The sequence below is a fragment of the Notolabrus celidotus genome, chromosome 16 (assembly GCF_009762535.1).
Source record: "Notolabrus celidotus isolate fNotCel1 chromosome 16, fNotCel1.pri, whole genome shotgun sequence".
NCBI lineage: Eukaryota > Metazoa > Chordata > Actinopteri > Labriformes > Labridae > Notolabrus > Notolabrus celidotus.
In genome coordinates this window covers 10,310,041-10,334,725 of record NC_048287.1, presented here as the reverse complement: position 1 = coordinate 10,334,725, position 24,685 = coordinate 10,310,041, and the positions used below count along the sequence as shown (strand labels likewise).

Genomic DNA, 24,685 nt, shown 5'->3' with positions numbered 1-24,685 from the left:
AAATGAGCTGAGTAGCAAGTCAACTCTTATCACCAGCAAGCCTCCAACTCTTTGCGGGAACATCAAAATTTTTGACCACTGGCAAGAAAAGAGGGAATAGATAAAAGGTGGGGATAACTTGCCAAGAAATGTATTAATATACTTGAAAAGCAGAGGAAGACGAACCCTATGAGCAAGCAAATATGGTCAGAATCTGTTTTGAATCTGTTTTCTGAGTCAGTTAATGTTGTCAACATAATATCAAAGCCTTCTGAGCATCTTTAAACAAACCACATCGCTCTGTTCTCTTCTCCAGTTTTCCTCTGTGCCTGTCACAAACATTATTGAAGCATTGCTCAACTCACATTATTGGAGTCTTGGTTGACAATGAGTGGTGTCATCTCCAGTTTTAAATTGCAGGACAGTTGGATAAGGGAACAGGTGCTAATGTAATGTGAGGGTAAATGTGTAATACACTTTTGCTTGATGATTATGTGAGAAGGTTCATGTACGCTAACTTTAACAATAACAATATACTATCTGATCAATCCAGTTACTACCCAACACTTTAATATGCTGGGATGTTGGTCTTCAACATTTGCAAACTTACCTGCCCACATTTCCATTCTAAACTCATATGTTTTCCTTTCTTTAATATGCTTTTGGAAGATATTTTTTAAATTATTCTGTTTAAATGTGTTCTCTGTGGTTGTTGGAGGGATTCTCTCCAAGCTCCTTAACAAAAACCAGAAGTGGTACAAAAAGACATTCCTAAAACCCTTACAAAAGCTATTTGTTATTCTTCCTGACCATACGACTGAAGCAAGAAGAAGCTGGATCCTGTTTTACAGGCCTTTGTAGTTTACTTTGCCCGGATCACATGGTCTCTCAAAAAAAGAAAGAACTTTGGGCCTTGAGTTCCAACTTGTCTTTCCCATTTTGAGAAAAAGCAAAGATCTCCACAATATGTCCATGGATAGAACTTCTAACAGTCATAGAAACATGTGTGCAGTTACTCCAGGGGCCTCTCTCTGCCCTGAATGGATGGTGTGGTACAGATTAACCAGACTCTGCATGTGTCTATGCTTATAAGTGCGTGTGTGCACGCAGCATCTGTGTGTGTATGTGTGTGCATAAATCCAGCTCTGCACACGTGCCTTTTCGTCTCCAGGGAACTAGGTGAAGAGCCACTCAGCTCCCTTTGAACCTAGGGCCATATGGCCCCTAATATGGTTCTATGCAACGCACACATAATGCTATTACACCATAGGACTTTGTGAACACCACCAAGACCTGTAGGGTAGGTTTAGGTACCAAGACACTCTGAAATTTAGAAGTCCCAGCATGTGTCATGCATTTAATTCCTTTTTATAAAGTGTTATTCATGTTAGAGAGCACCCAGCCAGACCTCGGTCTTCATGAGCGAGTGGAACAACATGTATGTATACTCACCTCATTGTCATGGTGCTGGCAGAAGCTCATGCGGTCCTGGAATAGGGACAGCAGGGCAAAGTTGTTCTGCAGGGACTGGGCGAGGGACACCGACACCCCTGGTTGACCCGGGTTGCTGTTGGCATTGATCCGGCTGAGGTGGAGGTTGTCGCCCAGGCGCTCGATGAAGTGGTCTTTGGTCAGCCGCACCCTTTGGTGTGCCCGCACACAGTTGTCACACAGATACTCCTGGCAGTCGATGCAGTGGGATGTGGCAGGATTCTCCTCGTCACAGGAGCTGCATTGAGGCTCTCCAAGGTGGTGAGGGTGCAGCAGGCTTCCATGGGGGAGATGGAAGCTGGAGGAGCCTACACCTAGACCTCCCCGGTGGTGGTGGTGACCGTTCTTGTTCTGGATCTGCTCCTCAGAGCTCACCACCACATCCAGCAGGTTGCTGAAGAGGAAATTGGAGGAAGGCAGGGAGTCCACCCCGGCCTCAGAAATGGACACCTTCTGGTCACAAGTGGGGCACCGAAGCTTCAGTGGGTCCCCAGGACTCCGCTGGCCCTCCAGGCACTGCCTGCAGAAGGCATGGAGACAGGGAAGGACGTGGAGCCTCCTGGTGGTCTGGCTGGAGGAGCACGAGGTATGTGAGGAAGATGAGGAGGTAGAAGAGCTTGAGGAAATAGGAGCAGAGGAGCCGCACAGCTCCTTGCAGAGCGGGCACGTCTGCAGGTCCGAGTCTGGAAACGAAGCCATCTGCAGACTGAGTTCACAACATGAGCAGCAATGAGGCTGAGGTATTTATTTGCTGACACATTGGCCCGCTACGTTGTGTAGAAAATAAAGTTGCTCTGAGGTAGATTCATGAGGTAATAAAGTCAGCTCAACAGTAAAAACGGTCCTACAGATTATTCCCGTATTATATAACTCTGACCTGACAGTATAAAGGAGGTAGTCAGTTATTCATAACAGTTATTTAAAGATTGTTTCTGAGGTAACAAAAAGAGAAATACTCAAACTGTTAAGATCATATCAGTCCAGTTCAGTTGTGTAAGGCGTTTTATGGAGGAAGCATCCGCGTCATTATTTAAGACCAACGAGAAAGCAAGGGGAGATGTTGGCGCTTCGTCGGAGCAGATGGTCTTTCTGAAGGTTCACAAAATAGACCTGAACCTGGAGTGACACTGGGTCGGCGTCGAAATCCTGGAGGCTCCGTCTCTCCTCCCCCACCGCTCCGACAACATGACTACGAGACTCTGAGCTACAGAACTGCAGCCGAAAGAGCTTTAACCAAGCAAAACACTGTTTTAATGTCTGTTCTCCAATCTGCCCTGTGTTTGTTGTTGTGGTTCTCTTTAGTCCACCATTAAGGGCCGATCAGACGGCGTTGGGCGCAGCCAATGGTCGGCTTGTTGTAGCTGCGCGAGCCCCGGACAGCGAGACTGTAAATTATTCATCAAAGCACCGATCTCATAGTAAGCCGTGGGTCCGTGGGCATCAAAAATAACCGCTGAGAGTCCCTGTTCGACCCTAAATATAACACTGGACTTCAATCACAAGCCCTTATGGGTGAACGCACCAGTCCGCCTTGTAAAGAGGCCGATTCCAGCGATCCTTCCCCGTTGAGTGTGTTGGTTGGTCTCCCTCTGTGGATCTCTGCGTGGAGGAATGCGCAGGAATTTTCTACAGCAGCGTGCAAAACGAAGCCCTACGACCGCGGAAAACCCGGTCCACCGACCGTGTGGACCTTTATTGCGTCCCTTACTTCGTTGTGGTTGCTGCTGTTTACTTTCGGTCGAATTAACATTACCATAAACATTAGGTGTGCGCTCTCGTGGGCGCGTGTCGCTCCGGCTGCAGCTCCTCGAGCCGCTCTTATCCACTGAGAAAAAAATGGACCCACTTCCGCTGTAGGGAGCAGAGAGGAGGAGAAAGGGGTGTGGGTGTTCACCGGACGCTCGTTCCCGATAGAGGCGTGTGGTCGTAAGGGCGTGCGTGCCGCCATGGTCCCCGCAGAGCGCATTTGTGTCAGTGAAGTGGAGTCACACATCGGGGTTCAATGGTTACCCCGTTGACTGTATACAGTGTAATGTTGCACAAAGTGAAAATGTTATCTCAGTACATGCAAATGATCAAGACTGTGTGTGCGTGCGCGCGCGTGTGTGAATAATAAATACAAATTCAAGCACATTTTTTATTTATATTCATATTTATATTGACGCACAATATGAAGTTTTACAATCCTTTATTTTTTTCATATATGTTTCTAAGATTGCCCCTCAGGCCTGTCTATTGTACATTTTCAGGGTTATTCTTAACATTAGTCACATACTGCTATATGCTCCTACTTATTCTTGCATAATATATAATAAATAAAAATGTTTTAGTCATTTTTTGAAATGTCCTTTTAACTGTGCATCCCTAACTTATTACCCTGCAAATGATTGTTCTTCTTGCCACAGCCAAGGACTTCCCCCTGGTGGTTCATGAGCTCTGTTACACATTATAGACACAGGAGTAGTCTAAAAACAGGCTGAGGGAGTGAGATTACTGCAACTCTTTAATTTAGATTTCTGACCTTAAGAGATTGGAAATGTCAGTGAGCTATTACACAACAACACTTTGTTGAATGTAAAATATTTGGGTTTGCAGCAACATCACATACAGCTTCACACCATTCCTCCCAACAACAGAGTGCTAAAGCACCCAACAGGGTAACAGCTTTATATTGGACAGTTAGATGTAATCATTCAATAAGAACCAGGATCACAATGTCCGGAAGAAAAACTCCAAACAAGCTTTCTGGAGCAGAACAACTTTTTTATTATAAAAATTCATACAAAGGAAATCAAAGTGACAACTCTGGAACAATACAGTAACATAACAATTGCAAAGACTTAACACAGTTCAAATACTCACCTATGTTCACTCAGATGTTATTTACATTTATTTATAACCAAATATTCAAATCTTACAAAATTGTAGGGTTCTGTTCCCCAATAGAATGATTACTTATTCAAACAATAAATCACAAAAATACTGAGTGATGAAACCAAAGACGAATACACTTAAAGAACTCTCCAGGAAACAAGGAAGTGATAAAAACAACCCTTAAACATATTAAAACAAACAAGAACAAAAATATGTTACCATGGTGTAAAGTTCTAGTGTCAGTCTCTGGGATTACAAACATGCAGCCAACAGAAATTCACAAACAATGGTTAACTGATTTCATGTGTTTGTTTTGTTTTTATTGGCCCTCCAAACAGAAAGCAAAGAGAGGGACTACAGCGCCAACCTGGTTCAATGAGTCCACACCTCATTGGCCCACCTATGATTGTGGCGGAGCCAGAATCGAGCTGAGGGGATGTCCAGGGTGAAGACTTGCTCCTGTGAGGCGTTCACATATTTGTAGTGAATAATTAGTTTAGGCTGGGGGATACAAGATGCTGACAAGAGGCGACTGCCAGCGGAAAGGTACTCGCTTTCACAGCTTTGAGTCCTGAAAAAAGAAACAGCTCTGTCATGCATAAATACATCACATATTTCAATCCAGGTGCTCACACACAAACACACCTTACCTCTTCAAAGTAATGCTGAGACAGGAGGATGTGTTCTCTGGTTGGTGGAGGAGAACAGTTGCGTTGACAGTGATGTACATCTCTAAGGTGAGAGCCAGCTCCACCTCCCCCAGCCGACAGGGGATGATCAGTGAGAAGAAACCAGGAGGAGCAGAAACACCAGGGTAGTATTCCGCACTTAGAGCATCTGAGAGGGATACAATACATTTAAATGTATTCAAAGTGGCAAAGTCATTCATTTATTTTGTCTTTTATTGATGTAAGGTGAGCAGAAGATGTTACTTACGTCTGAAGATTTCCCGCGCATGGTGCCAGAGGTTCTGCTTGCCCAGTTTGTCCAAAAGCATGTGCAGCATAGTGGGATCAACTGCCAGGTTTTTAGACAGCATGAAGTCCACTGTGTCTGAAGCAACAGGAAGCATCTGTCTGTCCAAGCACACTTGGAGGTGAAAGTTAAACTGAGAGGCGTACCTCGAGATATCCACCGAGTCTGACGAAAAAAAAACAACAAATGGTTATCCATTGATTGAACTGAGAACTTATTGCTTTGGATGTCTACAATCTGTGTTATCAAGGGTCAGTAAAATACCTATAGCTCTGTATTTTTTACCTGTAGTAGCTAGGCCTATGTTTTTTTTTCCTGCGCTGGGAATACAGGACACAATTGAACCCTTTGCTCAAAAATGATTCTCCTTACATTTAATAAAGTTTCTTTCTGCCAATTTTGAACATAGAATACATTTCAAAGCTAGTTCAAATCATCTGGATTTGACCGAATCAAAGTGTGCCGACACTTCTGTCAAACAAGCTACAGATCTGAGCCACAACCAAAGTGTTTTAGATTATCCTCTGGTTCATCAAACTTTCAATGTGGAGTTATGCAGATATATATTTTATTTAAAGTTAGAAAAATTTGATTTCAAACAAAAGGGGAATGAAAAGGGAATTCCTTCTTACTGCTCGTCTCCTTGAGTCCAGGGAGATTGCTGAGGATATCAAACGAGTCTCTGTGAGAAGATTTTTCAGCCAGACGTGCCAACACACGAATCCTGCTCTCCAGATCAGCAGGCTCACACGGCCACGAGCACGAACTCACAAACCATTTGTTTTCTGAAATAACACAAACTTTTTGCAATTGACAGGCAGCACACAGGAGGGACAGGGTACAGAACTATTTGCTATTCATAACTTATTTATCTTGCACAATCTAGATTTACTGTAAGGGTTAAAAAAAAAATGTAATCTTAATCTATATCCAGCTCAGTTTCTGAGGCAGTTTTTCTTTTTTGCCCAAAACAGAGTTGAATTAAACACCCTAATTTATCTTAGATGACTTTTCTGGAAATATATGGTTACCCACTTCTCTCAAAGGGACAGTAAGTGGAGTTGAAAACTGTACAAGGCCAGCTAAGCCAAATATGGCTACCCGCAATGCAGTCAAAGCTGTTACCTCGGAGTGTGTTTAGAGCTCCCTCCACACTGCCACTCAGCAGGAATAACTCAGTAGCCACAGTGACCAGGCAGCAGCGAGATGCTCCATCCTCATTCCCAAACAACCCCTTCAGTAATGAGTAGTTGACTTTGGAGCTGGACAGTACTTCCACCACCTTTCGACCCTATATGAGGGCAAAAAATGCAAGGCAACACAGTCTTAGTAACACTGCTCATTTTAACACTTTGTCAAAACTTTAATTTTCTGTAATCATTAAGATAACCTCATCTTTGCATTTATGTGTTATCATTCTACCAAAAAGATAGGTCATTACATAAGAAAAGAGCATGCATCTGAAATGATAAAGCTTTTTTTGTTCTGCAAGAAACAGCTCAAGTAATATCCTAAAATGTAAGACAAGTATATTTCATTGAATTACTGCTTTCAAATCTAGCTGAATAAGCTGAGTCAGGACACAACATTGACTGTATATAAGATATGATAATATGAGCTATTACTTTATTGATCACCGGGGGATTTTGGTTGTTGCAGCGAAAATAAGTTTAAATTAAAGAAAACAAGTACAAATAAAAATAGATAATAAAGACAGAATAAAAATGAATAACATATATTCACATTGTGTTAATAGTAGTAATTATAGGCAGTATTAAAAAAATATTCCATAGCGACAGGTTGACATGGTGTGATTATGGTTTGGTTATGCAAGATTGAGCAATATAAATAAATAAATATGGCTATGTAATATGACTGGATGAAGATAATAGTGCAATGATCAGTTTTAGTAAACAATTATAATATAATATAACATAATATAATATAATAACAATAATTATATAATATAATGTAATATGCATTATAATATATATCGTCAGCAGCCAGAGAGTCAGTACAGAATAGGGCTGTCAAAATTGCTCCAAAATGACATTCGAATATTCGCTCTAAAAGAAAACATAGGTTCGAACCATTCGAATATCTATATTTGCGCATTATGTCAATCACAGGTGGACAAACTAATACAAAAAGATAACTACTTGTATATATGTTTTTATTTAAGATATAACATGCCTAAAACATACCTACACATTACAAAACAAGTAAATGACCTAATGGTCTATACCGTAACACTAATTAAAGGTCCCGACTCTTGTCCCTAATATAGGCAAGCTTCAATCAGTGATTGAAGCAAATATTATTAACATTAATTGAAGTTAAAAATGAAAAAGTAGTCCACTTACATTCTTGGCGCTTGTATAAAAAAAGAGAGGAAAAACAGCATTTTATCCCAGTGTCACTGATTGTCGGGCTCTTTTAGTCCACTGTCAATGTAGGGTCTTAGGCCTGACAGGTTATTTGCCAAAAACACAAGACAGTCAGTGTGAAGAGGCCCGATCTCTTTTTATTCACTGTATTCCCAGCGGAGGAAAAGACGCGTTCAGAGCGCACTGAAGATCCGGGGACGGAAGGATTGCTCTCTGCCGTCTTCACGCTGTGCATGTGCGACTCCTGTGACCTGTCCCTGACCCGGCATGCAGTGCGCCCACTCGCAAAACAGCCGCCGATGTGTTTTTTTCCACAGTCGAATATGACTTTTCACAATCGAATCTCCGGTTTTTTTTAAATATTCGAATATATATTCGAATTTAGAATATTCGTTGACAGCCCTAGTACAGAATGAGCTAGTGAAGTGAGAGACTATGCAGGGATGGTATGAATCTGTTCATGGGGGAGTATATACATGTATATACACAGGTATATACATGTATCACTTCATTTCCACCCATTGTGAGCTTTGAAGCCAAAAGACGGCCTCCATTAGCACTTACGAGTCGCAGGACTGACGTGACATCCCAAAACATGTATTGAAATGACTGATAAAAATGTTAAAGATCTGCCCGGTGGGTCCAGTCCACAGCAAAACAGATTCAGGTGTTGATTTGAAGCAGACACTTATGGCTTTGGAAAGTTCAATGACTCTTGTGGTAGAGTTTGCTACATTTACTCAAATTGTTCCTCCTCTCCTCTATAATCTGTTAACAGAATGTTGTAGGAGCTGGCATTGGTCAACAGAGCTGTCAATCATGACGCTACATCTGCTATTTTTTAAATTGAATAACTAATTCAAACTAAACTTCTAAGAGAAATGAGCACTTGGACATAAATCAGCATGATGAGAACTAACTATCCCGACTGGAACCATGTCTGAGAAAAATGTATTTAACATGTATTATCATTATATAGTCTGACTGATGTTTTCATAGTTGGGGCGGGTTTTATGACCTACTCTGCAGCCAGTCAGTCAGCAGGGGGTGCTGTAAATCTAGTGGCTGATCCAAACAAGTTAATTTACAGTCTATGGGACAAACCCAGAAACTTCCAACATGAATAATGTGCTAACTACACACTTTGTTTTAAGGACTGTGTGGACTGGATATGGCTCAGAGGCTATAACAGATCAGATGTAACTATGACAAAGGAGTGCGGTAGTTGTTCCTTTACCTTTGCCCATTGATGCGTTTTGTGATATCTCAACATGAGAGAGACACCAATTCTGCCTAAAAAACTCCTGCTCAGGCTCTCCTCCTCTTCATTCTGAGAAACTGAAAAGAGAAGAGTCAAGTTAATAGTAATATTTTTTTATCAGAGACAAGTAGAAACAGGTCTTGAAGACCACTGTGTTTTTTACCTGTCTCAGCAAATGCAGCAAAGGGCAGTGACAGCTTGTCTTTGCTCTCTGACAGCAGTGCTATGGCAATGCGACCGCTGATTCGCTCCACTTGGTTGGGGCGCTGGCTGGATTGGCAGATCGACCTGAAAACCTCCCCCATCTGCCTCCAGTCCTTCTGCTTGGTACAGAGCTGACAGACAGAAACACAAAGAGAGGCATGAATCCAATGTCAGATTTAAAACAGAAACCATCCCTTTATTGCATAAGTTGATGAAAAGGTGCATGGGTATTGAGCGCCGGCTTAAAGAAATGCCCTACATACTATTTCTTCTGTGGTGCGGTGGTGAGGAAATAAACACAAGATTCAGCAAAGGCACACAGAGAATAAAAGGTATTGGTTCCATAAATACTGATTGAATTAGGGATGACCACAATTAATCGATTATCGATTTATTGATTGTTAACAAAAATGCGTGTTTCGAGTAATTTCTTATCAATTTTCCGTCACGTGGAACAAACATGTGGTCTCATGGCGGCTGCGGCTGTGCATCAGGTCTCCACGTGCGCTTTTTTAAAGAGGATCAATACAAAACGGCTGCCAACAACGACACGAAGGTTATCAACTTTAAACAGGACATTTCCCTCCTTTGGATACGAAGGCAACAGACAGGTGGGAAATTCAGGTACACTATGTTTGCAGAGCAGCAACATCAGAGCCGTCTGGGCTTTTCTGCAGCTGGATAGTGACCCGGTTGCGCTCTCGGCTGACACCTGATTGAATACACATTTATTTTTCTCAATAAGAACGAGTAGGCAGCAAACTGGACACTGCGAGTCTGAAGTATGCTTCTGTTAGTAGTCTCAGCCTTCACTTTATAAGACTATGTCCACGTAGAATATTTTAATGAGCCTGATCGTTGATATTCTGCGTGTCAAACATGTACCCGTATTCAATCCCGTCAGTTATTTGTATTTTGTTGCTGTAGAAAATACAATTTAGGGGGAAAACAACGTATTTGGCATTGTTTTTGCATAAGAATAATAATTTATTTTTTTTATCAATTAATCAATAATTGATCGTTAACATTTTCAAAAATCGATCATGGAAAATACTTACAGTGTACATCCCTAGATTGAATAAATTGGGGCTGGACAGACACAACAATGCATATGTTTCAGAGTATCCTGGACATTCCTCAGTGCATAGTGAGGCATGCACTGTGAACCCCTCTACATATGCTTACCTATAAAACCTTTCCCTAGTTAAGGGCTAACCCCCTATGGAGCCCACAGATTAAGAGAGAACATTAAAAAAAAAAACAGGACATTATATTATCATAGGATGAAATCACATATCGTACTCCTGATGGTATAAACATAAATGTTAAAAATAAATGTTCAATCACTGTATATTGAATGCACAAATCAGACAACACAACATCAGTTTCTGGACAGTGCGTTTGTACAATCAGCAACAATCCTGTGATTCATGTTGTGTTTTCTGATTTGTTTTTGTGTTTTCTGATTTGTTGTTGTGTTTTCTGATTCATTGCTTTGTTTTCTAATTCATGTTGTGTTTTCTGATTCGTTGTTGAGTTTTCGTTTGTTGTTGTTGTATTTTCTGTTGAATGTTTATTTTTTGGTGTTGTGTTTTCTGATGATTGTTGTGTTTTGGACTTCAAGGCCACTGTATTACCAGCTTTGTAAGGAAAAAGAAAATCTTGTGTGCAAGTCTTTCCTTTGCTGCACCTTACATTTCATACTTTAGTTGAAGAAAAAAGATATCTATCTAAGAGAAGAACTAACCTCTATCTCCACAATGGCATGAACCAATTTCAGGTTCTCTGGAAAGGGTCCACTAGTGGGCATCCTGCTATTAGAAAGGCAGAATAATTTAGAAACTATCTCCAAAAAAATGTGTTGAAACAAGATTGACGAATAATATGAATGATAATCTAATAGAGTTTGGACAGTGCTACGACTGAGTGTTTCTCCATGGGGGATGAATGTTCCACTCACTTTTGGTTGTCGGATACAGAAACATTTGAGTTTGTCTTCTGGAACTCAGGAGTGTTTTTCACACAATCCAAGCAGTCCGAACTCAACACCAGGCCTGCACTAGCCATCTGTCAACATGTAGCCACAATAAATTATTCCACCTACACATGAAAAACCAGCAACAGAATCTTCTAGATGAGGGTTGAAGGAATCAAGATACCTTGAATGTGAGCTGCATGAGTTCAGGCACCAAACTCAGGAGACTCTTTTCTCTTACAAAGTTGAAGAGAGCTAAGACAAACTCATGGCCAGGCTGGTAAAAGAGGACATTTTAATGAGCCAAGTAGCAATTGATCATTTGGAAGTTACCTCAAGTGCCTATCTGGCCATACCTAGCCCTCTGCAGGATTACAGGATGTACTCTAGATTATGGTATTAATTTTAAAAGATAAATGAAAACCACACTGACCACTATCTTATGGGCCGAGCTGACACTGAGGACCGAGAACACATCGGACAGCATGCCAGCTTTGAGGAGAGCCCAGAGGAGCGATAGTAGAACCGGCATGGAAAAATACACTCCTGGTGGGTTGTTTTGGTAGTAGCCTGTAAAGACAGCCCCTGCATACAAGTACAGATAGAAAAAAAAAAAATCACAAATCACCACCACATTAATGTGTCCATTTAGCTTGAAGATGATGGATACATTTACAATGTACCTGCTTTTTGAAGGCACACTGGGTTCTTGGTGAACCGTGTCACAGTTTCTATGCAAAACTGAAAAAGAAAAAAGGAAAGAAAGTCCATTATTCTTCACGTGTGTAGTTACAGCTTTGGAACAGCAGAGGGTGATGTTGCTTCTGTCTCTAACAATCAGGATCAGAGGGCTAAAGCAGGCATCACTTGATCCCCAGTCAATGGCTTTGACACTGGATCTCTAACTGACTAACAAAGCACAAGTTCACGGTCTTCCTATTAGACTTAAATTGATTAGTCACAGACGTTCACTGCGTATCTTTACACGACTCTGGTATATTTATAGACCAATGTGCTGCTGATACCTTCTCGTCCCCATCCCCAGGCACGTGCAGGAACCAGCACATGTTGAACCCACAGGACAGCGACTCACTGAAGTACTGCCTGCAGTACTGAGGGAGAAGAAGAGAAATTATTTCAACAATCAAATCCAATCAAAACATGTCAGGAGACTATAGCACGAGTCTCAGTGTCTTAGGCCAAATACAATCTGATATATTTTCTTTAGTATAGGTGGCAGATCCATGACAATAGATGTGGCATAACTGGGGCTGCTTCCACAGATTGGTGGCCCTTATTGAAGTATATGTTAAAGTTAGTAAGTTATCCCCTCAAAAGGACATTCCTAAATATGGCAAACTGTAAGGAAAAAAATAAGACAAAATAAAAAAAATTGGGTACCAGTATTTAAGCATGCAAAGCTTTTTGGAGGATTATTTCATCAGAAAAATGTATCTTGGTTTGTAACGAAAAAAAGAACAGTTGAATAATTACTCTGATCTTTAAGAAGCCTAAAAGTAGTAGTACCACAGTGCAGAAATACACTATCAGTCACACTGCACTGAAAAAAAATATAATAATAATCAAACCACAGTTCAATTTCAGGATATTTATAATATCATCTAATAGCAATTTTTGATATATTAGTGTTAGTGATATAAAAGCTGGAGCTCATTTTAATCACGTTTTATGAAGTCTGTGATTTCCCCTAGCAACTAATAATATGACAAAATCTCATAATTGATCTTATTTTACTAAATAAACATGAATCTGAAAATATGCTTATCGTCAAACTGAAGATTTTCTCTAAATGAAATGTAATAATAAGTACTGATTTTGTCTTTGAGATTAAGTGAAGTAGAGCTAAGAGAGACAGCAACAAGACATCCCAAAGTACCAGAGGCTGCTTCAAACATGCTGTATCTTGTTACGCTCCACCTCCCAGACAGAAAACACAACAAAGTAAGCTTGTGCTGGCTTGTTAGGCTAATGTAACAAATCAACACTATGTTGTCTCGCACAAAATTGAATCCATAGACTGTATATGAAAATGTACATCATGAGTGTTCACCGAGTGTGAAGCCAAAGGATTTAGAGCTCCTCAAACTGACTGGGTGCAGAATAGGTCATAAAACCGTCCCTCCAGTGTTAACAGATGAAACGTTAGTGAAATTTTGAAATTAAAAACATCAAACAAATTCCTCTTAAACAGTAAGTTTGTAAGTAAGTTGAAAGTTCTATTCTTGCTTACTTATTCCAGAGTTTCTATTTCTCTTAGATTTTTAGTTTTAATTAGGTAACTGATTTTAAAAAGATGATTGATTTACAGCTCTGTTGACAAATGCAGCTCCTGCAGTGTTCTGTACCAGATTAGCGGAATAGACGAGGAACCACAAGAGAAAACAATCCTTGAACTTTCCGTAGCCACAAGTGTCTGCTTAAGATCAACTCAAGAATCTGTTCTGCTGAAACAATCCGCCCGAGATCAGGTCTGCTGAGTCAACGATGTCTTTTAAATCTCTTCTTGAAACATACTTTATCACAGAGCCTTTCCTGATTTTACCTGCACTTTATTTTATTTCACTTGATTTTAATCATTTTAAAAATGTATATTTTAATATAATTGTATTCCTTCAGAGTTATTTCAAGTATTTAAATTATGTTTTATTTCTTTATCTTGTCTTGTGTGATTTTATGACCAGCTTGTTCTATTTTGCGGCCCATGTAAAGCACTTCGTAACCCAGTTTTTGAAAAGTGCTCTATAAACAAAACTGTTATTATCATTATCTTGGACTTTTTATGAGTAAGTTCAAATGCATGTATTACTTTGTGGAAAGGGTGTGATGTCAGTCCCACATCCATACTGGCCAGACTGCTAATGCACATGCTTTGGCTGCACCAGTGCAATGTGTCTGCGCCCATAGAGGCGTTTCTTTGGCTTAAGAACGTACTCAAACACGTTTTTTGTTTTCGATTTTGGTTCAGTTATCAGGGAGGTGTTTCACGTTTAAAGCATGTTTCGATGTGAATCAGCTGACTAAAGGAGTTGACGTCGCAGAGATGCTCAATTGGGGGCTGCGTGCCAGGTCTCCCCGAGCACTTTTTTCCTCCGCCAGCGGATTATGACCCGGTTGTGCTCCTGTCTGACACCTGACCACCTACACATGCTTATTTTTCTAAATAAGAACAAGTAGACAGAAAACCGGACACTGCGAGTCTGAAATATGTTTCTGTTCAGGTCTCTTGTTGCAGTAAATCCACATGTTGTAGCCTGAGCCTTCACTTTATACGACCGTATATCCGCAGGGATTATTTTTATGTTTCATTTTATGTTTATCTAATTTATTTTTTCAATGATTAATCAATAACTGGTTGTTGTGAATTCCAAAAATCGATCACAGAGAACACTCAAGTTTAAATCCCCAAACTTGTCCCAATAAATGGAGTGAGTCATACCAAGTGTGCCGTGTACACTAAGTCGTTCAACATTTCAAATTCAAAACTTGTCCACAGAATTTCATAATTTATGGCGTTTGTATGAAACATACAGTGAATGAAGCACAAGCCTTGTTTCACATTAGCTGTAACAGATGGTTTCAGGTAACAGAGATTCCTTACTGTTTCTTTGGTATTTGTTGGTATTCATTTTACTTTTCAGGTTAAAGTCTTTTTTTTTAAAACAGGTTATTTTTCTATTTGATTTAATACTTACAGCATTTGACTGTTGGCGCCTTAACTCTGCTGCGTCTGTCAAGTTTGTGTTCCATGACCCTGTAGAGAGAGCGAAGGAGCACAATAACAGTCAAATAGAACGGATCAAGTTTCTACTTGAAACAGGAAACACTTGACAACAAAACAAAATCACAGTATGTGGAGTTGTCCATACAGACACCAGCTAATAAGTCTTTTTCTATTATGCCTATGTCATGATCTCCTCACCATTTTTTGGAGTCTTCAGTGCAAGGGTGTGATTATGCAGAGAGATCACTGTTTGGATTGGCTGGCTCCTGTAAGAGGACATAAAAACACCTCAGATCAAAACAATACCAAAAAAAAAAAATCAGTCAACCAAAATGTTTCAAGATGTCACAACAACCTTTCCAGGCCTCCGTTTACATGATTGTTGTTGGCATCAGGCTGACGCTGTCCCAAAACAAAAACAAGTTACAATGGGCAATTAACATTGTTAATTAGCATTAATTAGTACAACATGGCACAAACTAGAGCCCTGCTTACTCATCATGCTTATTCATTATGGAGTAGGACAACATCGCTATCTTACAGTGCATGTTCTTGGACCAAACTTCGGCCACATTACTCTACTTCTTGGATTTGAGGAGACACACAATCAACACTTATGCAAGAGAGACCCTGATAACGTTTTGTTAACCCTCATTGCACCTTTGAAGTTACGTGTTTATAATGTCTGTTGCCTTGAAGTAAGTGCTACGAGTGTGGTCCTGGTCCACTACATGCCCACATAAAACCCACTGAGTTACCAAGATCCGGATTGGCTTTTCTTTGGCAGTCCATGTGATCCTTTCCCTTGTGGCAGGGTTTCTGACACTCTGAGGTCTCCATGACCTGCTGTTGCTCTCATCTGTAAAATATGCATATAAAATAAATGAATGTTCACTCTATGGGTTTGTAACTTCAGCTCATGTCCATGTATCAATTCATCACAATCTGAATATATAGAGAGGTTATACCTTTGATATCAGGACTGTCATATTGAAAAACAATATTAACAGGAGTCAATCTGAAACACAAACAGCATCATTATTTCATTTGCATCAGTCTACATACTTTGTCTTTGACTGTGGATATGAGATACTAACAAATACAAGACTTGACCTTTTTTTTACATCAACTGATGCCTGGCCTTTCCTGGTTTTGAGGACCTCAGAAATCCTGGTAGGACCTAGTTTCAGCAAACTTTTCTGGGGCATGTTTTCAAACAGCTCTGGGTCGTCCTGAATCACATCCACAAGCAGGATATCCTGTTCAAATGCTGTGAACTCATCCCAAACACTCTGATGAGTGTCACCAGCTGCCTTTGCTTTAACTTGAGCCCTATCAGGGCCTGCTCTTTTACATGGGCCTATCAGCTCCTCTCTGGACAAACATGGCTGTTCCTTGTCACTGAAGGCTCCATAATCATCTTTGTCACTGCAGGAAGAGGAGCAGGATTTTGCCTGCGCATCCAAGCCAGGGGTTATTTTAGAGCCTGAGGAAACTTCTTCAGATTTTTTGTCAACCTGCATAAAATGCTCTCCATCATCAGTTTCTAGATCTTCATCACTGCTTGGAAAAGACTGTTCACTCAGAGAAGCCTGAGATATTAAATTCCTCGAGATTCTTTCAAAATGTTTGCTACGATGTACAAGATCATCCTCAGTCTTTCCATTATTGCCATAAACAATATGTGGAATGAAACATCCAGGTAATGATTTGTGTTGGTTGGGTTCTTCATTTATTTCCTCCTCTTCTTCATCTAAACAGACTGGACTTTGAGGAAGGGCCGTGGTTGGAAAGTGAGGTGTTGGTGAAATGACAGGAGATAGCACTGGTAGAAGCACAAAGTCATTTGAGAACATGTCCTCATTGTTTTCTGTGAAGACGAGATCATGGTTAACGGGGCTCGTTTTGTAATATGGCTCCAGTTTAGGAGGAAACCGGTCTGCAAGAAGTTCTTCATCGCTCTCTTGTTCCTCTTGAGTGATGGGGTGGAACGATCCGAATGAAGTGTAGGACTCAGAATTGTGACATCTAGTCATTTGGGATTCCTCATCGCACATCAGTGACTTTCTTGGTACAGGTTGGACCACTTGTGAGGGTGAAAGCAGCACTGGCAATGTGTTGGCTGATAGATCCTCAGCCAACTCGACACTTTTGACTGTGGTCAGTAAGGAGACTGAAGGTGTCGGGGAGGATGTTGTGTACGAGATTCTGCTTGAACCACTATGTGTAAATGGAGATGACATGGGGGAAAATCTGGGAGCAGTTTTCCAGCCACTCGGGCAAAGTGCTTTGGGGGAACGGGTAGATAGGTAGCTGTCAGTTTTGGGATCATTAACTGGTGAGGATGAAGGCGAGGCTGCGTTCTGTCCATACTGACTGGGGTTGGAAAGGGAATTCTGTAATTCTTCTGCCTCCACTAAATGAGGAGCAAACTCCATGTCTCTTCCTAAAGAAGAGTATAAAGACATATCATCGTGTGTTGTCCCATTTCTCTCTGCTAAGATGCATTTTCCATCTTCTTCTTCCTTTCTGTCATCAACATGCTCTGCAGACTGAGCTGATGTCCCTGCATTGGCTGTCAGGGTCCAGCTACACTTAGTGAAGGGCCAGGACATGTATGTGCGTGCACAGGAAAAAAGGACTGTTCTTTTAAAGACCCTCACTCTTTGGCAGGTGAATGACTCTGGTTCATCTGAATCCACTTCATTGTTCTGACAGGACAGCTCAGGGGACATTTGCGCTGCATTGGTTTTTGAGGGACTGCCTTTCCTCCCACTAGGTTTCTTATGAACATAGTTTCCTGACACATCAGGGCTAAAGGTGTTGCTGCTGCCAACACTTTGGACATTCTCTGAACAAGGCTGGCCATTAGAAGACACCCAAAAGTGTGTTTTCTCTTTGTCATTTTCAATTGTCTTTTTGGAGTTGTTGGTGCTGTCCAGGTCTGGAGTAGGAGGCAAAATCCCATCTTCAAAACAATCTGTCAGCTTTTTTCTCTTGTCCCTGCAAAGCCCAACTCTTGTGAGGGGATAGCCTGGCCCGGGATCCTGCTCAGTATTTCTGTCCTTCATGACAGTCCTGCACTCCCTTTTGGTAGTACATTCATCTAATAAGAGAGAAGCAGAACCGGTTGCAGAGCCTTCACTTGTCCAACTCTCAAGGAAACAACATGGGGTATGATTGGTAAATGACTTTAAGTCTGTGCACTCAGTAATGTTGCTGTCATGTGGGGTCAGACTCTTTGACTGACAGACATTCTTCTCTGTAGTATTAGCGTGGGCATCTTTCTTGTTTTCTTGTTCACTGCAGTCGGAACAACCAGGGCCAAATCCAGGTCTCATCTCCTGCTTGAAACAATGCACAACCTTGGTTTTGAGAACATCCGGTAACATGCAGCCACAATCGTGACTTAAAGCATCAAAGTTTTGGACTACGTCACAAAGTGTCACCTTCGGCCAAGGGTCTTTCCACATGACACTCTTCTGAGAGATCTCTGGGGCTGTTTTTCTTTCCTCAAGCTTAAAATCAACTATAGGCTGCCCTGGCCCTGGGCCACTGCTTTTTTGCCTTGGCTTACCCAGTGTCTTCCGCTGAGGGGAAATGTATTTACAGTCCCCACAGAGACCACAGTGGGAGGCTTTGACAGCTCTCCTCAAAGACCCCTCTGAGTCCGTAGGTCCAGTGGGATTTGAGTGCGTACTTCTTTCAGTGTCTGCAAGTACAAACAAAATCCTGTTAAATAGGGCAAATACTAAAGTATAAGCCACCACATGAAATCATTAAGAATTTGGAGAACCAATCCTACTGCCAGTTAAGTACTCTGTTTTTAGCTTCTTTTCTTTTCTTTTCTTTTTGGTTAACAGTATGGTTCCCCACCAAAATCAGCTAATCCCTGACATTATTTTCTTTCTCAAAATACAACCTCTTTAAGCTTTATTTTCCCCTTCACTTTGCTTGTATTAAAAGGTTTGAGTATGGTTTGGTCTCCCCCTGGTTTAGTCTGCCATGCTGTAATGGGTTGACAGATGTGTATTTTACTGGGGAAAAAACACTTCCAACACAAAACAATCCTGTAAAAGCCCCAAAGTAAGCAAGGAAGATTTTTTTCTATTGAAAGTTTATTCAAACATTATGTCTTTAATTGATCAAAAGAAGGATCTCTCCTTGAAATAGTGAAACCCATTTGGTCACTCTAGCAAACATCCAGAGGAAATATCTGAGACTGTCTTCCCTGCACATCTGTGTACACCTATTTTATACAGTCTATGGTGTACACCTATGTATACCTAGTATCACGAGACTGTTTCCATCCACTTGGCCATATTATGACAGGATTGGGAAGCATGCATGATTACACTAACCTGATGGGAACATGATTTTCGATTCATGGTAAATTATTAATAAATTTACTTTCAAGACATAATCTGCCAAAATTTTTATAAAATTTAGTGAGACTTGAGTTCCCAAAGATCTGTTTCTAAGAGTGGTTTCTAACACTAGGACCGCCAACATTCCAGTGCCCCCCTATAGCGCCACCTCCGGTCTGTCATACCGTTGTGAGAATTTGCATCCTCTTTGACTAGAAGCACATAAAGAATGCATTTTTTTATGTAGTTACAATACATTATGAAAGAATAAACAATGTATCATGTATACAAAAAAAGAAGAGAACATGATTGGCTACCTTTTCAATGTGTAATGCCGATATAGAATGACGCGTTAATTTATTTATTTCCTCATTTTAGCACATATTTACTGCTGCGCCTCACCTCTTCTGTTGAAATGGAAAATTGATTTAAACCCTATTATGTTATTTCTTGTCTCTATAATATCTATATTACTTAAATATTGCATAAGAAAACTTTGCATAATAGAATAGATACACCGAAGTGACGGAAAGACAGGTTCTTTTTATTTGTGCAGACTGCTCTCCTCTCTCTCCTCTCTCACTCACACTCACAGTCAGGCAGAAAGATACACACACAGACAAATACACACACACAAAAAAAAAATAACCACCACAATGAAATACTAGAATTGCCATTATACGAAAATAACGTGAGAAAATACCAAATAAGTGCAAAAACACATGTCAACACTAAAAATCAGCACCGCTTCACCGATAGCACACATTTGGGGTAAAAGGTCTCCACCTGTAGGGTGCACTTGCCACACACAGGTCGGTGGCAGCCCTTGCAGGTGAGTGTGTTTTTCTGCTTACAGCTGCTGTTGAGCTGGCACTGCCTCCTTGCTGGCTGTTGTGGCTTCACTGGCACAGACAGCTGACTGCTTTTTGCGCGCAAGCTTTCCTCCCTCAACTGGTGTTCGCGTTGCATGCCTTGATGAAGACATGCGCGTTTAGTGCAGCCATGTCAAGGACGTTGTAGAACGGCCACAGGCCATCTCCGTGGCATCTATCACAGTAAACTGCCTACCATTTGATTCAGCACGGCAACCCTGACCTATAATGATGGGAAACCCGGAAAAAGAACGTTCTGTTGCGCCATTGTGCCTCTGAAAAAAGCCAGCCCCCACTCCACTGACCAAAAACTCTCCATCTCTTTGTTCTTGTTGTAAGCCCCTCTAACCAACAGGAGAGAGATCAAGGCTTTTAGCTCTGCAAGAGATAGATCCCAGCTGCCCTCAGAGTGGCGCGCCTCTAACAGTTTAGTCCAAAATGTGTTTCTGCAGTGTGCTGTCCAGCAAGCACATGAACGCTTTCACAGCGTCTTGGACATTGGCGTTAGCTGTAGGTCCTGCTGATTCCGTGAGGACCAAGGGTGCATCTCGCTCAGCTGGAAATGAAGCTTTCAGCAGTGTGTCTGCCCCCTGGTGGCTGGCTGCACGTTGTACAAATGTTTCTCACATCCGTATTCAGTTCAAGGCCACTTTTTTCTGAGAAGTTTCTTTTTCGTTAGTTATTAGAGTTTAAAAAACAGGGTTTTACAGCCGCTGTAGAGGGAAAGGACACACAGCGTCTTGTGACGCTAAGCTGTAGGACGGAGCTCGTTACAGTGGCTTCACAGGCTCTGGCTGCACAATGGCAGCGCCCAGGAGCGGGTTTTTTGGCTTAAGAGCCGTACAACGGGAAGAGGCGGAGCAACGCTGTCCATTTTTATTTACAGTCTATGGTTAGGACATTTCGTGACTTAAGTCTCTCCCACTGTTCAGGCTGGACAAATTCCCAGAGGGTCAATTCTTTCCAGTGCTCACATGCCTCGGGACAAAAAAAACCAAATAATTGTATAGGACCAAATAAGACGCTTTTCCCTCCAGAAACAAGGTGGGGATTAATAGCAGATCACAATTCTTCAGTTGGATCACATTTTTACTCATTTTAATATATATTTTCGTTTTAAAAAAAGATTAGGGAACGAAATTTTTATGTTTTGGTGTAAACTGAGTTTTGAAGAATTTCTACCTGTCTAGACAGCGCAACAGGTGGTTGTGTCGTCATTGTTGAGATGAATTTCATTGTAGGTTACACTTATATTTACTGTCTGGAGTTTGCATTAGCCATTGCAGAAATAAAGAGGAAATATTTTACTATTATATAAGCCTATAGCAAACGAAGTCTGAGCTTGCTCTGAGTTCAGCGAGGCTTCATGGCGACGCATCGGGACGCTCTGGTGAGATATTTTATAAGGGTAAATTCGTATTCATTGCTACTGAGGGTGATTGTAGAAAAATATTCTCTACTATTTACAGTCTATAGCTGACTACTTACATCATCAAGCCTAACTAGCCTTTGCTCGTTTGTAGACCATATTCACAGCTGGTCAAACAGCTGCACCAAAGTAAAACCTGGTGCAGGCTAACTATAGTGTTGTCAATTAGGGATGCACCAAAATGAAAAATATTGGCCGAAACCGAAACAAACATACCTATTTATGGATTTACGGATTTACTTTTTATATAGTTGATTCTTTAGGTAATGATATTTTGCGGCATTACAAACTGAAAAAAGATCACGTGAAAATATGTTAACTCACTGTGAGACCCATCAAACAAGTCTGCAATGCAACACTATACTCATGTCTGAGCCTGAGACCACAGAAAGAGCAATTAATAATCCTCTTTATGTTCAGAACTCAGGACTTTGTAGCTTCTTACTAAATTTGTATTATCTGACTTTCCTTTCCTCTCCTCCTCCCCGTTAATGTAATTTACAGGATCTACAGGTACTTTATTTTATGTCAAGTTATTGCAGCTGACAACATGCTGCTTCCTGTTGCAGCCCTTTCAAAGTAAAGTCTTTTCGACTACATAACACGAGGGAACTTTTATTGTGAAAAGTTTTTTTCTGAAATGAAATGTTTATCTTCGAAGTACATTAACTATGTTTAGCGGCGGCCGTCGGGAGTTAAAATATGTACAGTTGTTCATTTAGCTTTAAGTCACCATTACATACATCGACCCTACACGTTTTGGACTTTAGAAAGAGTGTTAACACACTTTGAAGCAGGTAGAGCCATGGTAACAGATGGAAATCCCTGCATAGCTAACTGCAGCTGCTAAGTGGCTCCTCTCTGTATCACAGAGGGTAACACGCTGCTATGTTTACCTGCCACTTCACTTCTATCACACACACACAGATAGTCTTAGCAGTGCGCCATCACAGCATTCTGTTTCGGCCTTGTTGTTTCGGTGATAAAAGTGTTTCGGCCGAAAACCGAAAATGCGCTTTTAGACAATTTTCGGCCGAAAATGTTCGGTACATCCCTATCGTCAATACTTTATCCCACACAAAATAATGCATGAAACGAAACAAAACCAAAACATAATTATTGATACAGCCTACCTTGGGTTGAAGCACCAAATAAGTGTTGTTTAGCTAATTCCCGCCTATAGAAACAATAGATAATGCAAAAAAAACTACAAAAGCACAATAGCCCCGGGAAAGGAAGCCCGGGAATTGTATCACTATAATCATATTTGCTCAGTCCTCTGTGTAATTGCAGCAGCGGTAGGAAGAAGCAAGTATAAACCTTCTGATATCCTGTTGGTTTCGTTTGAGAACCTTAAAAGCTTCACACATCTTTAGGAAAACTCATAGAGTGACAGGCTTGTATTTTTTATACAAAGAATATTTTTTACATTACAAAATCCCAGACGGTTCCTCAGACCGTTGCGGCGTTTCTAGTTTAAAATGCGCCTTAGACAGACTAGCAGCAACCGAGCTACCAATGTTCTAATCACAACATGGCAGTTCCTTGAAGTTGCTCTTTTATCACTGATATTAGCAGGAATAAAATATGTGAATGGTGGCTCTTATTCAAGCGTTGGGTGTATTAAAACGTATTTCAAACCCTCTCCAAGTGACTCACTCTTCGTAGTTCATGCAGAAGTTAGCTTTTAGCCTTGCCGCTAGCCTAACACGCTAGTACAAGCAGACACGTGAGCCCCAACCGAGCTAAAACACCTAAAATAAACATTATAAGGTCGGTGCCATGTCACTTAAGAGTTGTACTGATGGCAAAGTCTCACAAACTTCACTTGTGCAAACAACACAACTAAATTGCACCTTACTTTTGAGTCCGGCAGACAGGGAGCGTGTTCCTGTTTGGACTGGTCCTGTGTTTTCTGCAGCAGGCTGACGGTCCCACCCATAGACTGTATAAGATAGGTCCCACCCCGAGGACTTGGCTTTCACTGAGTCCTGAAACTCTGGATGTCTGTCCCTATCTCTTTTTGCACAGTGGGTTAAACGACCTTTGTGGTTCATATTGTCTGGTCTGGATTTACTTTCACCAGACAAAAGTCCAACACAAGACCTACGGCCCCCCAGGTCCGGCTTTTTGGTACTTGGGCCAAGATACCCCTGTTATTACACTTAGTTTTGTTGGACATTATGGGGACTTTGCTCCTTTGCTTCACTCGGCGACGGACTTCTGTCCTTTTAATCAATGCAAAGTCTGCGGCAGTGCAAAGGCACCATGTAAACCTCAGTCTGAGGCTGCAGAGCTGACCGAGGCTGTTCACCCGGCTCCTACTCCTATTGTTTGGTTTCCTCTTCTGATATTTGCCTCTTGTGTCAGGTCCCTCTTCTGTTAAACCCACATTATTATTATCTTTACCTGTTCTTGTCTGTTGCATGTCTCCCCTCTTTGCCCTTTTCGTACCTAGACAGTTCTCCTCCGGCACTGCTTCAGAGATGTCGGTCACATTTGTTGGGCACATTTGGTCTGTTAAAATCTTTTGGACGGGCTCATCGCTGCTATGGGCCGTAGAAGTCTCAGTTCGGGTTTCCTCTTCTTTTTTCGAGACAGCTGATCCCGGATCTCGTCTCCGACGCGGTACCAGTCTTGGACCAATAACGTGTTTTAACGCTACACGGTTCAGTTTCACTCTGCTACAAGATGGTAACATGCTGGCTGATAAAGAGAGGTTACAGTAAATAAAACAAATAGTGATTTCTTATTCTGCTTACGATAAAACGTGCTTTTGGGATAAAGCTGAACTTTCAGTATTAGACCCGTGAAGGCCTCGACGCTGCCATTAGTACTGCATATGTCCCTGCTGCTCGAATTAGTTACTACAGCTGAACGAGGGAACTAAGGTGTGCAACCGACACTGCGCATGCGCAATGCGTTCAACGTGCAATCAATTAGAATTTTTCGTTGCAAATATATTACATAATATATTCATATTGCGGTCATAACCTTTACTGTAACATGTTATTACAAGTTAAAATGCAGATGTTGTAAATGTGGGAACAGCACACAACATTTCATAACACATTAAAAGGAATGGAACATCAAAATGAAGATATTCACTGGAAAACTACAAAATATTTA

General features: G+C 41.2%; 2 protein-coding genes across 15 annotated transcripts in view; both read right to left on the bottom strand.

The window, feature by feature from the left end:
- The window catches only part of trim71 (tripartite motif containing 71, E3 ubiquitin protein ligase), a 30,678-nt gene extending 27,368 nt beyond the window's left edge, over positions 1–3,310 (bottom strand). Inside the window, exons 1-2 of the mRNA XM_034705166.1 lie at positions 2,993–3,310; positions 1,432–2,176 (exon numbers count right to left, since the gene is read on the bottom strand). Of these exons, the coding sequence (XP_034561057.1) occupies positions 1,432–2,169 (738 nt within the window). The 5' untranslated portion in view covers positions 2,170–2,176; positions 2,993–3,310. The remainder of the gene's footprint in view (positions 1–1,431; positions 2,177–2,992) is intronic.
- Positions 3,311–4,212: 902 nt separating this feature from the next.
- On the bottom strand, positions 4,213–24,422 carry topaz1 (testis and ovary specific PAZ domain containing 1). 14 transcript variants are annotated; one of them, XM_034704449.1, is made up of 21 exons: positions 24,011–24,422; positions 18,338–18,600; positions 15,954–18,232; positions 15,857–15,870; positions 15,647–15,747; positions 15,244–15,290; positions 15,087–15,154; positions 14,860–14,918; positions 12,172–12,258; positions 11,830–11,887; positions 11,580–11,731; positions 11,331–11,423; positions 11,132–11,238; positions 10,919–10,985; positions 9,131–9,302; positions 8,944–9,044; positions 6,445–6,610; positions 5,952–6,104; positions 5,281–5,484; positions 4,995–5,181; positions 4,213–4,915 (listed from the first exon to the last, which is right to left on the bottom strand). In XM_034704449.1, the coding sequence occupies exons 1-21, from the start codon at positions 24,255–24,257 to the stop codon at positions 4,717–4,719; spliced, it is 4,824 nt and encodes a 1,607-aa protein (XP_034560340.1). In that variant the 5' UTR covers positions 24,258–24,422; the 3' UTR covers positions 4,213–4,716. The 14 variants fall into 14 exon arrangements, with proteins under 14 accessions (XP_034560340.1, XP_034560338.1, XP_034560339.1 ...); XM_034704447.1 differs by having other exon boundaries at positions 15,954–18,235; positions 23,966–24,417; XM_034704448.1 differs by having other exon boundaries at positions 23,966–24,417.
- Positions 24,423–24,685: the final 263 nt, after the last annotated feature.

Bases quoted from the DNA above. Each gene is read 5' to 3' on its own strand.
- topaz1 (XM_034704440.1), bottom strand. From the start codon at position 24,257: ATGTTACCATCTTGTAGCAGAGTGAAACTGAACCGTGTAGCGTTAAAA. The intron at 12,259-14,859 runs GTAAGTATTAAA...CTTCTCCCTCAG, and splicing joins GGCGCCAACAGTCAAATGCT to TACTGCAGGCAGTACTTCAG. The intron at 4,916-4,994 runs GTAAGGTGTGTT...TTCTTTTTTCAG, and splicing joins CTCAGCATTACTTTGAAGAG to GACTCAAAGCTGTGAAAGCG.